General features: G+C 43.8%; 1 protein-coding gene across 1 annotated transcript in view; it reads left to right on the top strand.

Moving 5' to 3' along the window:
* LOC120839953 (trypsin-like) overlaps positions 1–15,497 on the top strand; it is a 50,043-nt gene that overhangs the window by 22,851 nt on the left and 11,695 nt on the right. Inside the window, exon 2 of the mRNA XM_040210354.1 lies at positions 10,171–10,262. Coding sequence (XP_040066288.1) covers positions 10,171–10,262 — 92 coding nt within the window. The remainder of the gene's footprint in view (positions 1–10,170; positions 10,263–15,497) is intronic.

Here is a 15,497-nt window from a genome sequence, read left to right as displayed (position 1 = left end):
TTACTTTCTACATCAAGGTCAAGGCTCCCAAAGGGTTGGTGGCATATTCGTTCTACCGCGCAACCAGTCTTTCCTGCTGTATTTTAAAGTGCTACTTATTTAAATACGGCGGCCCCTACTTATCTCAGTGGGCAATGGCGATGCTCGTCATTCTGCTGCCCGGATGAGAAAGAGCGTGCCAGTACACCAGAGAAGCAGGCATTCGTTCTTGTTTTGTTCTTATTTGAACTATTTATAGCTTTGACGTCGCTTTTACTAAAGAAAAACTAGAGATACGAATTAAATCATGTATTGGAGAGTAAGATATGATATTTATCTCTCTTCACGCATTAAGAAATTGACTTCGTACGTTTTCAGCACGAAACTGGATTTTTGGGATCTCCTAATGGATATCCACCTAATTTGTTATTGAAAACTTAAGACCTCCTAAGTAGTATCTGGGTTCTATTTCTTGGCAGTGATGCCGCTTAATTTTACCTGTTTCCTTAACTGCACTGCCTATATAAGCCACACAGGGAATTCGTTCTCTTATCCCGTTTTATTGTACAAATCGCAGGTGAAAGTCAGGAAAACAAAATCCCAATCGCTTCAATTTGACTAACTTTAATAGTCATACATGCTCTTATATTGTTATTTCTAAGGTTCACTTTATAGTACGAGTAGTTTCAACTATACAATTGTTATTGCTATGGTAAAGCAATTTTGTTTTTAATATCTTTTAAATAGTTACAGTAAATAAACTAGATATTATAATGGTTTCACGGTGCACTGACAAATATTTTGATTGGGCACCTCGCAGCCAGTAACCCCATTTTTTTATGGAAACGTACCAGTTTTCATGTAAACCCGGACGTAATATAAAAACTGAACATGAATTCTGATATACTAGTTCAAGCCACTTAGAGAGGACACTTGCGGAAAGTCTTACAGATTGGATCCTTGACAGAAATGTGCTACTTTAAACAAATATCACACACGAAGTGACACATCAAAAACATATTGTGGCACCAATTTTGTAAGAATGCGATATCCTAGTCGCGTGCTTTCATCATTTTGTTACAGGTGTCTACACTTGGCTTCAATCTAATGTTTCAACCATTCATTTAGCGGATTTTTGGCTTTTTGTTTTGCAAATCACGTTAGAGAAATAGATATTCAGAGAGTAACGCCTCATATTTGGGGGAAACCAAGAACTTCCCTGAACGTCTTCTCAGACACAAATATGATGTAAAAAAGAAGGACGTGCAAGGAAACGCTCTAGTGGAACATGCGGAAAAGAACAACGACGTCATCGACTTCGACAGCAGTTCCGTCCTGGACACCGAAAGAAGCTGGAAAAAACGACTCTATTTCGAGTCGTGGCATACCCAGAGCACCAAGAACAACTTGAACCGGTCGATCGGTGCCCTCCAGAGCAGCTATATTCACGGACTCCGAGGAGTCACAAGAAGAAGTAGACGATTTGAACGGCACCGACAAGGAGAAGAAGAAAAAAGTGAAAGCCGTTTACAACTAACTCCCTGTAACATCGAATTAGAGCGCAGCTCTTGAGAAGGAGGAGGGAAGGGTACTGGGGGGTGAAGTGACCTGGGGGGGGGTCACGTGACCTTGGGGGTCACGTGACGATGCCGATGATGTCATCAGTGACGTCACTGATGACATCATCAGTGACGATGACGATGCGGACTCCGATGACGTCATCAGCGATGATGACGATGCGGATGTCAGTGACGTCATCAGTGACGTCACTGATGACGTCATCCGTGATGATGGCGATGCGGATGCCGGTGACGTCATCAGTGACGTCACTGACGACGTCATCAGTGATGATGACGATGACGATGCGGATGCCGGTGAGGTCATCAGTGACGTCACTGATGACGTCATCAGTGACGATGACGATGCGGATGCCGGTGACGTCATCAGTGACGTCACTGATGACGTCATCAGTGACGATGACGATGCGGATGCCGGTGACGTCATCAGTGACGTCACTGATGACATCATCAGTGATGATGACGATGACGATGCGGATGCCGGTGACGTCATCAGTGACGTCACTGATGACGTCATCAGTGACGATGACGATGCGGATGCCGGTGACGTCATCAGTGACGTCACCGATGACGTCATCAGTGATGATGACGATGACAATGCGGATGCCGGTGACGTCATCAGTGACGATGACGTCATCGGGGAGGTCACGTGACCTCGGGGGGGGTCACGTGGCCTCGGGGGTCACGTCACTTTGGGGGCCACGTGACTTTGGGGGTCACGTGACCCCTCCCCCAGGGTCACTTGACCTCTGGGGGTCACGTGACCTTGGGGTGACCTTGGGATGACCTTGAGGGTCGCGTGACCTTGGGGTGACCTTGGTTACGCCGACGGCGACGCCGATGCCGCTCAAGCCGGCAACGGGCCCCTAAGAGCTGCGCTTTAAAAGACGAACACTCAGCCTAATATGTCACCCGTGAACAAGCGACCCAGAAGGCCGCGAAATGTCGGGCAATTTAAACCATTTGGTTAGAGCACTTTCAGATTCGTTTCTTAATACTCACCTACCCAGGCAGATTTCGCCAAAATGTTTAGTTTTCGATATTCAGAGTAATCGCAAGTTTCATTGTAAACCATTTGAACACCCAAGGGAAAGACCAATGATTGATTTAACAACAAGCTTTGGTGGGAATTAAAGTCCATGGTACTGTAAGATCTTGAAAAATCCTCAACCTCTTTATTAGTAACAAATACCTATAACTTATGTATGACCTATTCTGCGATAAGTTTAGAACTCACAAACGTTTTTTTTTTTCTGGATTATAATAGTTCTACCGCATATTTTACACTTACTTAACCTTTAAGTTTATAGAATATCCACTTAAAGCTAACTTGTTTAGTATAGCTTTGGTGAAACGAGACATCTTGTGAAATTTTTTCTTGACGATCAAGAAGTTAAATACGCAACATATATTGTCCTTTTTCTGAAGTACGATCCATCTGTGCCGGCGTGAAAAAGTCCTTGCTGTATTTGTATAGCTTTGAAAAAAAAATGGGTTAACATATGATTAAGATATGAAGGAAATCGTCACATTTGAGAGCATTTGTGGCCATTAGGCGTCATTTTACGGGGTTAAAAACTCGATAATTTCAGACGCGTTTCTAAGTTTCGGTGTCCTATCGCAACGCATCTTTGCGCCGGTAGTCCTACTACCAAGTCAAAAAGACGCGCAACGTGCTCCATACTTCCCTCCACCCTACGAGGGAGGGGAGGCGGTGGCTTCGCACCTCGGGTCACCGGGGAGCAGGCCCTTTGGCGGAAACATATGCTTTCACGCCAAACTGAAACCAAGAAACGCGCCCCATTTGAGCTTTTTTTCGCAACGCCATAAGGCTGCCTTATACCGTTCTATAATAACTTGATTTAGGTATTTTCGAAGGTGCTAAGCGAGTCGCTCATGTAAAAATGTGTTTATTTTATGTAGTTAAAACCTTGATTAGTAAAGTTTGGTTAAGGATTCAGCTAATTAGTATGTTTTGCTGTCTTCGACGTCCACCGTGGCTGACAGTTTGTTTCCGAAGGGAATTAATTTACTCTCAGCCACAACATATTTAGGCAGTCTTGAAAGCCTTCTCTGAGACACCCGGTAGATTTAAGCACAGTTCCCTTCTTTTCATTCAAAGTTTGACAAGAACGTGACACGTTTTTTTTTTCACAGCCAGACAAAACGTTCTAATATCAAGGTAGCTCCTTAATACGATATGACGATATGGCGATAATTTCATGCGAAACTGAACCCAATATAAGATATGACTTAAAGAAGGAATTTCCTTCCGGTTTAAAAAAGAAACTTTCTTTCTCCTGATCCTTCCTCTTTTTTTTTTTTTTTTGATAAGTGGGTTGGTCACGCGGGGGCTATAAGCTTGCCCCCCACCCGCATTCCTCCATTTGTCGACTTCAAACCTGTTGCACCTTACTTGACTCTTCCTCCTCTCTCTACGGCTCCACAACGTCACATCTGTCCCGTGTTACCTATGCCTTTGTATATACAGTAATATTACTCTTATCTGTCATCTCTGCTTTAGTGTACCTGAAGAAGACCGTTTGATCGAAACGTTGTTCCCCTCCTTTCCTTTGGCACTTATCTTTCTTTTCATATCCCTAATAATACACTAACAGTGCCCGGCAGAACCCCACATCTTCAGATTCCAAGCCATCACACCTTTCTCCATGTCTAACGTAAGTGAAAACTCTCTTCGTTCTTTGTTCCTCGTGTTTCTCAGCTCTGTCCTTCTCTTGAACAACCCTCCACCCGGTTCCCGTAATTTGCCACATCCCCAGTTCTACCCAGCTCTTGAACTTTTTTCGACCACCCTCAAGCTCACTAAGGCATCTGGTCACCTATCTTTTCTGAAGCGTTGCCTGCGTAACCGAGAAATCCCTAAAGGCTTACGCCTGCACTCTGCTAATCACTTTGATGATCATGCCCACGGCGTCACAACCAAATATTAGATAATGCTGCTTCCCACCTAATAAAGGCACATCTGAGATTTCATAATGACCATTGTGCCCAATTACGCCAAAAGCTCACCGTCGCTAAAAGACTCCTCAAGTCCATTGACGCACCCTTCCATTCTTACTCACGCAAAATTATCGCCAAAATTCTTGAAGTCAACTCGTATCTCTAAGCCGAAGGTCTTTCCTCTAAATCAAGGAAACTAGACACTTTCTTGCCCCATAATGACCAGGCTGCCGTCCAACGCAATAATGTAGTCACCGTACCAGACGATTTATCGCTCACTGCACCTGCACGCGCCATCTGATCGAAGGGTCTTTCCTTCGTCCCTTCACGTCAAAGCCGACCTGATCCTTTTTCTTTGCACGTGGAGAGCGAACCATACTTCCGACGCCTACTCTTACACGCCCACTTCACCCAGCACCCGTCAAACTTTAACCACACCATTTTCGACACCATTAACCCGAATACTAGTATCTGGACCCCGCCTCCCGCCAAACACACTGAAACCGACAATTTAATCAAAACATGCCGTATTATCTTGCCAACTCGTCTAGCAACCTAATCTCTAAATCCCGCAATGCAACCCACAATAAGTTACTGCTTTAAAATCCCTTCGAAACCGCACTGACCTCGTAATAAAGCCAGCCGACAAGGGTGGAGCCGTGGTGGTCTGGCGTAGTGATCTCTACACAAATCTCCGTTTCTGAGTTTTACGATCACATTTCCTCCGACTCCACCACCGTTTACCAAGAAAAAATCACAACTACCGCAAAGCTCCTAATTGAAACCAAGTTCCCTCCCCTCGCTGCAAATCGTCTAATCGTTCGTGATCCCCGTCCCGCCTCATTCTACCTTCTTCCCAAAATTCACAAAGCTGGATCTCCTGGCCGACCTATTGTGTCCGCCATATTCTGCCCCACTTACTTCATCTCCGCTTTTGTGGATTCGATCCTGCCGCCTATTTTCCAGAACCTGCCCAGTTACGTTAAAGACACAACAGACATCCTCCAACCAATCTGGCCCCGACCCCCGACACTATCGTCTTCACAATGGACATCAGATCTCTCTACACGGTAATCCCTCACGCCGCAGGACTACAGGCTCTCTCCTCTTGATCAGCGTCCTTTTCAAAACCCTCCGTCTCACGCCGTAATCCGGCTCGCCGAACTCGTTCTAACACTAAACGGCTTCTAATTCGACAACTCCTTCTATCGCCAGAAATGTGGTGTAGCGATGGGCACAACGATAGGTCCCTCGCTCGCCAACCTTTTTGTCGGCTACGTCGAGCACTCGTTCATTTTAATTCCTTTCCACACCCCCCCCCCCCTCCCTCAATTCTAAGGTCGCTATATTGACGATATTTTTGGTTTTGGCGCCCTCCCGTAGTTGACCGCTTCACCAATGCACTTTGTAACGCCCACGCTTCCCTCAAGTTTACCTCACTGATATAGAATCCTCTGTCAACTTGCTAGAGTTAAAAATAATCAATGACGGTCACAAGTTCCACACCTCTATGCATTATAAACCCACTGACAGCCATAGCCACCTTTTCTACTCCTCAAGGCATCCTAGATCCCTAATCAACTCTATTCCTTTCTCACAATTTCTCCGCCTCCGTCTCCTTACGACATTGATTTCTGTCATAAGCTTAAGATGATGACCACCTTCTTTATTGAACGTGGTTACCTACTCGGCCTACTGCGCAGTACCAGCGGTCGCGTTTCTAACGTTTCGCGGCACGACGCCCTATTTCCCCAGTCAAGGTCTAAACCCCCTTGCAATCCCCTCATCTTCACGTTCCATTCTTCCAAACCTAGACTTGGTAAACTAATCATGGACACCACTTCCCACCTCGTAGACTCCAAAGTTCTTTCTAAAGCACCCGCGCTAACTTACCGCCGACAGATCAATTTACGATCCCTTCTAGTACGCATCAACCGTTCCCTAAGACCTCAGACTTTACTCACCGGTACCACGCCGGGCGGCGCCCCAAAATGCCTTACGTGCAAACACGCCGGCCCTCCTCCCGACCTGCTAATAAGAATCCCTGACAATCACACCTGTAAATCTTCTAATCTGATTTACATCATTTCCTGCACACTCTGCCCAACCTTGTTATACAGGGGGATTCAAGGAGACGCCAGGCTCTTTAAATCGACCGCGAAATTCGGTTTCTTAACCTATCGCGCTACGACTTTGTGCAGCGTTGCCCACAGATGGTGCATTTATTTATTTTTTTTTTAAATATGCAAGGAGCGAACTTACCTGAGGAAAAAGTGAAGAAAGAAGAAAGCTTAGTTCCTATGGAAATACAGCGACGCCACCGGTCTTCAAACAACACGGCGCCGTTTCGCACGGGAGACAAGATATGGCGCAACGAACGCCGCCGACAAACGAGCATACGGCACCGAGAGCCGGCGTTTCTAGCAGACGATCTTTTCGACTCAAAAGCGGCGTGCGTTCCGCAGGCGGCGACAGTCGCAGAAACAATAACAGGCGCGGTATCAACAAGGAACTGCAGTTCCTTGTCTGCTTAAGACGTCGGCTCTCGGCGTCGTATGCTCGTTCGTTGGCGGCAGTTGGCGTCGCGACCACTTGCGCCATCTATAGTCTCCCATGCGAAACGGCGCCGTGTTGTTTGGCGACCGTTGGCCTCGCTGTGCTTCCATAGGAGCTAAGCCTTTTTCTTACTTTACTTTTTCCTCAAGTAAGTTCGCTCTTTGCAAATTTTACAAAAAAAAAAAAGCACCATCTGTGGGCAACGCTGCACAAAGTCGTAGCGCGATAGGTTAAGAAACTGAATTTTGCGGTCGATTTAAAGAACCTGGCGTCTTCTTGAATCACCCTGTATATCGGCGAAACTGACCGCCGACTCCACGAACGCTTTAGAGAACACCACAGACTTGTAACACTAGGAAGAGCGGCCCAACTCAAACATTACCGCTCTACACACGTATCTACACGTTTCTCCTCAACAAATCAGTCTGAACTTAACATGCGAGTATGCGTCATCAAATCAGCTTCCCATACACCCACCTCACGAAAGAAAACAGATTAATTTTTAGCTTAAAAACGTGATTTCCTTCCGGTTTAAACAAGAAACTTTCATCCGGCTTTTAGACATTCCCCTTTCTCCCGCTCCTTCATCCTTTCTTTTTTTTGATAATTGGGTTGGTCACGCGGGGGCCCCTTCCCCCCCCCCCCCCCCACACATTCCTCAACTTGTTGACTTCACGCCTCTTGCACCTCACTTAACGACTTTTCCTCCTCCCTCTCTCCACAACTCCACAACGTTGACTCCACAACGTTAACTCCACAACCTCACATCTGTCACGTGTTACCTATGCCTTTGTATATACGCTATTATTATTCTGATCTGTAATCTCCCCTTTTAGTGTACCTGAAGAAGACCGTTTGGTCGAAACGTCGTTCCCTTCCTTTCCTTTGGCACTTATCTTTCCCCTCATATCCTTACTAGCTCTGTTAGAATTCGATGAAGTAACCCAAGTTTGTTGTATTACCAGATTCAATATTGTTATACAATAAAACCGTTATCGGAATCCAATATAATTCGAGTTATCGGAGCCCTATATATTTAGGTTTTTCGACAGCCAATACAATTAGTGGTATTGAAATCCTGTACAATATTCTTGGTTTTACGGTTTTCATAAAACTTTACGATTACTACATCTTTAATTTGGGACCCCATCTAAAATTTGACACAGCAGAGAATCATTGTTGTCAGGGTTCGAAGTACACTTCTGCAATCTCTAACCCTATCACCAGTTCTTTTTTTTTTTTTTTTCCTCTGCGTGTACGTCTCTATTTTACTTTCGGTTCATAACACATTACTAATCATATTATGTTTGTGCATAAATATGGTTCATGTAATCGGTTTTTGCTTGCTACACTTTTCTAAATCTATCGTCTGACAGTGGATAATTTGACTAATGAAACGGTTTAAATATTTTCAGGCTAGTGGAGAGTGTCGCAATATAAGAACATTTACCAATGCACCAGGCGCAGTGTCCGTGTGTTCACAGGACGGAAATAATAGAAGAGGACTGCACTAATTCATCTCAACACACGCTTTAGGTACTTCTGGTTAGAGCTAAAAAGTTAAAGCCTACAAATTATTGACTCGCGAAGCTCTGGTCAAGTCATATCATCCTGCATGATGGCTGCGTTCACCCTGCTTCGATCGCTCTCTGCTTTGGCTCAGCTAGTTGCAAACCGTTTTTGGTTGCCCCTATCTCAGAGGATGAATTACATAGTTCGAGAAGCGTATATCTAATTTTATTTGGCAACCCTTGCTACAATCTAAATTGTCTAATACACATGCATAGTTTTCCCTGCGTGGTGCAAAGTTTCTTTAGGGCGCTCACTATTACTGAGTGTGATGTTTCTATAAGGCGACACAGTCGACAAAAATCTATATCCACGCATAGGACAAAGGTCGGAAAAATTAGAAGGACATGTTACCTCTAAAGTGAGGCCGCGCCTCACCAGATTATGTTGACTTATTTAGAGGAAAAAAAAAATATTTAAAATCGTTGTTTGTTTGTTGTTTTTTTTGTTTTTTTTCAGGAGCGTTTTTTTATTTGTTATTCGGCAAGAACTACGCAACTTTCGAAAACGTTCTTACATTATTCCTAAAGCAAAATTTTGTTTCGTAAGGACAAAAAGACGGGGGGTTTTTAGGCGGTCGAAAACAAGGTAAGATTGTCATTACTACGACAAGCAGACGACGTCGCGTTTATTTAATCTCCCTCCAGGGTCAGATGAACTTGCTCGCCCTACAAAGACCGAAAAAAAAAAGACTTAATATTTCAGAAAACATTTGTTATATTTTGTAGAACCAAGACTTTAGTGGGCAAACGGAAGTTAGCTCTTTGTTGACCAATGTTGTCTACAGTCAGAAAGAGAAAAAAAAGACGATTTATATTTCTTTATTTAATATATTCGGTTTTAGCATTTTTTCTTAAATCTAGCAGTCCCGAAACATTCTTGTAGATTAAAACTGCAGCTCCATGTAGTGAAAAGTTATGCAAATAGTTGACGTGAAAAGTAAGTTTGGTGCGCAAATGTGCGGCGACCGAGAGCGGCGGAAAGGCGAAAAATATGAATAAGGGTTTTTGTTTTGTCACTAATATTTTACGATTGGTGACGTTTTTGCTTGAGGCCATCGTATCCGTAGATATTATTAACATTTTATAGTGGTCCAGTGAGGTTACGCGAGGTAGCCACTTTCCAACTTTTGGGTGGTGTCGCCCACAGGAAACAAAGCTATCGACCAACACGCTGTCTACAAACAATTCCGCGTGTGCCCACACAAGGTGTGGGCACTGCGCGTGCGCAGAAACCGAATTCGCGTGAAGTGAAGCCTCTGCGCATGCGCAGTGCCGTCGACAGCGCCACCACAATTGCGTGACGTCAGGGCCACGTGTTGGTCTATACTTGCAAGTTTACACTAGAATTTTTGCTTTTATTTTAGTTCTCTTCTTTTATTCTATCTTGTTGAACATTAATATGCTTAAAAAATAAACGTTTTCTGTAATTTTTGTATATTGTCAGTAAAGAGATAAGGACGTAAAAGACGTTCATTTTCCTCGTGCGCACGACCGTGTTTCTTCCTCCCACCCTCCTGTCCCTGCAGCGAGCAGCTGTGGGGTGAGCCTCCTAAACGAGAAGAACATCGAGAGAATCGTCGGCGGCCAGCCGGCGGACCCCGGAGAATATCCCTGGCAGGTGAGACAACGAGAGGAAGCTGCAAATTGAAAAAAAAAAAGATGAGGTTAGCCTAAGCTAGTTGCACTGCTTTATTGTTAAAAGGACCCCGGATTCCCAAAATAATATTTCTAGCGTGCCTAGGTGGGGACACGTATGTCACGAAATAAACTTTCTCTAAAAACGAAACTTTTTCCGATATATTTTCGGCGCAAAACACAATTTAGGTGAATATCTGTTCCGCTTAAAAATTAAAACGGCGCAAGGACACGGACAAGAACAACAAGGCAGACGCACAAGGCGCTGATCTACAACGAAAGTTTATTCGTGCTACCATGGAGTGTAAATATTCTAACGTCATAACAAACAAACAAAAAATACATGGCATGGACGCCACATCCTCCTTAGCCACCGTCACGCGCTGTCACTGTGTGTCTAAAAAGCAACATTCCTAATCGGATAAAGATACTGAAGGAGCGCCGACCACAGTTCTCCCCCAGTCTTCCCATTTTCCGAGCTTAAATGATTTCTCGAGTGAATTTATTTTTATTCCTTCTAATCACCTCACACTTATCAAAGGCGGGCGTGCAACAACAGTCTCGGCAATGCAGGCCAAGATGACATGGCAGAATTCTATAAACGTTATGCTTATTGTCTAGCAAGCGATCATTGATACAGATCATTAAGGCATGTTTAAGGCCTGGCAAGCGGTCACTGAGAAACATCACTTATACATCGATATTTCAAGCAGATCTCCGTACTTTTGGGAAGGAAGGGCGCGATCAAGGTTGGACTATGACGTCATTGTCCCCCTGGAAATATTGAGAAAGAAGGGAAGTGGTCTCGCTTATCTCCTCCTCGCCCCTGTGCACCAGCTCGACGGAACGTGGCGAGAAGGAGAGGAAATGGGAATCGTGACGTGACTTGTCTCGTGGGCCTCGTCTGCCGCGTTCAATCGTGCACTTCTTTTCCGAAAAATACGGCGATCCGCTAGGGATATCGCTGCATGAGTGATGTTTTCGGTTTTATAGCGTCCCGCCTATTTGGCCAGGCTTGTTTTGTGAGCTTGATATTTTGTTTTAGCATCCCCTTAAGCTATTTCTTTTCATTGAATATCTTTCTATTTGCGTGCTTCTAAATGAAGACGCTTTAGAAGCGTCTAAGTTTTGTTCACATAACTAACCCCGTTTTGAACGAGCTAAATACGAAGACAATGTCGCTAAGCAAGAAGCGATACAGGTTTGCATTTACTTGAACCTTAGAGTAAGCAGTGATTGCGTGAGTGTCTATAATTCAAGATCTTGTAATTATTGTTTGGAACAGCTTTGAAGTTCAATAACCATGTATCAAATGTCTGAAAGGTCTCGCGGATGGCTCTTGGTGCGATATCTCACTTCACAAAATATTTTTTACCGTACACGTAGCAGAGCGCGTTGGAAAACTACAATATGCTAAGAAATAGTAAATCACGTAAAGGACAAACACATAAACACACACATTTTGATTTAAATTTGGCATAGTAATAATAATAATAATATACTTTATTTTCTGGTAGTGTCCACAAACGGCCACGAAGACCTACCTATTGGTACACTATAAACAAAATAACCATCAGATCAAAGATGCATTTGTCTCTTAAGGTTCAGGTTGAGGTACAGGTTAATCAATACTAGCCACAAAATTAACAAACGCAATACACACGTACATCAAGACGCTACAGATAACACAAAGAGCTAAAATCAAAAGAAAACACAGTGCTAGAAACGCAAACAAAATTTTATAAATGCTTTACCATTTTTAAGAAACGTACCTGCGTAGATGTCTAGATCAGGAAATAAAGCTCGTTATAAAGGTGCTGGATCATAGATATTGGCGAGGCATGGTATGATGTATTTGCGTAAAATTGCAAAAGAAATCTACCAGTAAGAAAAGGTACATGAAAGTTCACAGATGATAAGAGTGAAATACTATCAATTCTACCAAAGATGACTTTATGCAAAAACGAAAAATCACGAATGGTACGCCGTTTACTTAGCTCTCGTAAGTCAAGATATTTAAGTAGTGATTCGTAACTATAATAGCAACGACGATTAAAGTATCTATCGTATGCAATTTGAACCAGACGCTCGTGAACTCTTTCAATTTCGTTGCAGTGATTCACAAAAAAGGAGTTCCAAACTACGGAACTGAATTCAAGTCTTGGTCGAACCAAAGAACAAAACAAATGAACCAAACATCTGTAATGAACCCACGTCGTACGTGAAATCAGCCCGAGTACACGTAGGGAAGTACCGACCATTGAAGTGACGTATTATTTGAATGAAAGACGGCCATCAACGATAACGCCAAGGTCACGCGTGGTGGTCACACGCTGAATCATTGTCGCATTCGGTAGCGTGTATTGAATAACAATCGGGTCGCGCTTTCTGGACAAATAAATAACTTTCCTTTGTCCAGAGACAATAGTCTAAGCCCCGCACCGAGAAATAAAGCTTGATGTCGTCGGCGAACAGTAGAATGTTAGCACTCTTGACAGCGGAAACAATATCATTTATAAAAAAATAAAAAAAGGAGAGGGCCCAAGTTTGAGCCCTGTGGAACGCCTGACGTTAAGATGAAATGATCCAATAAAACATTCGAAATCCGAACCGCGTTTGTACGCGAAGAAAGGTATGATTCAAACCAAGCAAGATACAAGGGGCATAAACCATACGACCGCAGTTTTGACAGTAGCAAAACATGATTCACCGTATCGAATGCCTTCGACATATCAAAGTAAACAGTATCAACTTGCCCCTGGTTAAAAACGACTGGAGACGAGTAATTGAAGAATGTGCATAGGTTAGTCTCAACTGATCTCCCCTGAAGGAATCCGTGCTGCGCAGGACTGATTTTTTTGGCGGATGGTGTAAGTTATATACGAACGAGCATACGGCGCCGAGAGCCAGCGCCTTTAGCAGACAATCTTTTCGACTCAAAAGCGGAGCGCGTTCCGCAGGCGGCGACAGTCGCAGAAAGAAAAACAGGCACGGTAACAACAAGGAACTGCAAAGCAGAGGGCACCGGTACACCGAAAAGAACTGCCAAAATATCCCGACAAACCATTTTTCTAATCGATTATGTGTCCATTTAATATGTTTTCTCTGTAAGGATGATAAAATAATGCATTGGCAACCGAAATCAGAAAAGCCCGTGCCGCTTTTGAGTCGAAAAGATCGTCTGCTAAAGACGTCGGCTCTCGGCGCCGTATGCTCGTTCGTTGGCGCAGTTGGCATCGCGGCCGCTTGTGCCATCTCTTGTCGCCCGTGTGAAACGGCGCCGTATTGTTTGAAGGCCTTTGGCTTCGCCGCATTTCCACAGGAGCTAAGCCTTTTTATTTCTTAACGTTTTCCTCGGGTAAGTTCGCTCCTTGCAAATTTTACGAAAAAAATTCACCATTTGTGGGCAACGCTGTACAAAATCGTAGCGCGATAGGTAAAGAAACCGAACTTTGCGGTCGATTTAAAGAGCCTGGCCACTCCTCGATACTCCCAGTAGATAATTTTGCTGATATTTGTTTATACGCAGTTTTGTTTTTGATGGTTACGGCAGTGTTCCACCTTTTATGCTTAGTGATGTTTTATGGCTCATCAAAATAAAATAAAAAATATTATAACCAAATATATGCACCACGCAATTGTTAAAATATCAATCAGGTCGCTTGTTGCGCCCCGTACGGAACTTCTCAAGGCTCGGACGTTAGACCTAATACGTCCTTAGGGAGTAAGCGACGTCTTTAAAGGCACAATGTAACAATGTTTTTACCTTCAGTAAATTCCGCTTAGAATTGACCTTTGCCATTCTAAGATTAAAAACGCACATTTTTTTTTTTTTTTTGCATACGACGGCAATTGTTTAAGAAATTCGAGAATAACAAGCAGAGTTTACCCCCTCAGCTCTCAGCGAGCAAAAGCGTCCACGCGATCTGGAGCCTGTTATATGCCTCAAAAGTATATCATAATCACGTCCAGTGGTTCGCAAATCACGGGGAATGGGCTCAGTTCCACACAACACTAAGTTTTGAATATTCTCGCCGTCGCAGCGATAGAGGTCGAGCCAATACAAAAATCCAAGTCCAAGCAATAATTGTGTCGAGACCAAGTGGAATGCCCACGCATGCTCGTCCACTGTATGAGCAGCATAAAATATTGTAATTGCGGTAGTCGTCAAGCTTGATGACGAACTCCCAAGGTTCACATTTTTTACCAAGACAAAAATGTAATGCCCACAATTTCGTCATAAACTTTTGCAAGGAGACTCAAAAAAACAGCGTCACCTTTTATCCTTGAAAATACTCGGCGACGAGAAGCTTTTTGGTAAGACGCGTTGTGTGCGTGTACATTAGCGTTCCGCTATAGTGGCAGTAAACTTCTGTAATGTAAGAAACTTTCCTACTAAATATCGATGCATGTACCTTTTTAAAATTGTTCTGTTCGAAGCTCGAGTTGACAAAATCCCTCCCCTTGTTACGACGGCCCAAGTGTTGTCTGTTAGTTTGCCAGGGCGCTGCTATTGATAATTATGGAATGATAACGAAGCATGATATGCTTTTTAACAAAACTCTTTGGCCAATATTTTTGGACGCCCATCCTTCTGTGCGATTTCAACTCCATTTAGCGGAAAAAATTTACGACACGTTACTTATACATCACCGGGCCAAGTGGAGAAATTAACGCCATGTGACCTGTATGTAAATTCAGCTTCTGCGGTAAGTTTACCTCCAAAATTCACATCTTGTTAATACAAATTCAGTATTCCCGCTAAATTTAGCGGGGAATTTTACGTCACTTGACGTATATATCTATTCAGTTTCTCAGCTACATATAGCGGCAAACTTCGTGTCATGTGGCTTTATTTCCAATCCAGTTTCTGCAATACATTTAGCATTTAAATATGTGTCACGTGGCACTTATTTTATCTCCTAGGGCGTCGTTACCATTCCATTCCCACTTTTATTTCTTCACATTCCACAGATTTACGAGCACCCCCTTCTTCTCCCCTCCCTCCTCAATTATCTCCAAACCCCTACCTCTACCTCTCTCCCTTCTTCCTTCTCCGGCCCTCCCCATCACTCTATCTCCGCATGTCTCCCCCATTCTGCTGCGGTGCCCTCCTTCCCCCGTCCATTGCTTCATCCGTCATTCCCGGGCCGCAAAACACGGGGTTACATGACCCAAAACTTCGTTGCCTCGTTCCCCTCTCCTCCCGTCCCTCTCT

Source organism: Ixodes scapularis, unplaced genomic scaffold (assembly GCF_016920785.2).
Source record: "Ixodes scapularis isolate PalLabHiFi unplaced genomic scaffold, ASM1692078v2 PGA_scaffold0__279_contigs__length_252992795, whole genome shotgun sequence".
Taxonomy (NCBI): Eukaryota; Metazoa; Arthropoda; class Arachnida; order Ixodida; family Ixodidae; genus Ixodes; species Ixodes scapularis.
This window is presented reverse-complemented; position numbering and strand designations above follow the sequence as displayed.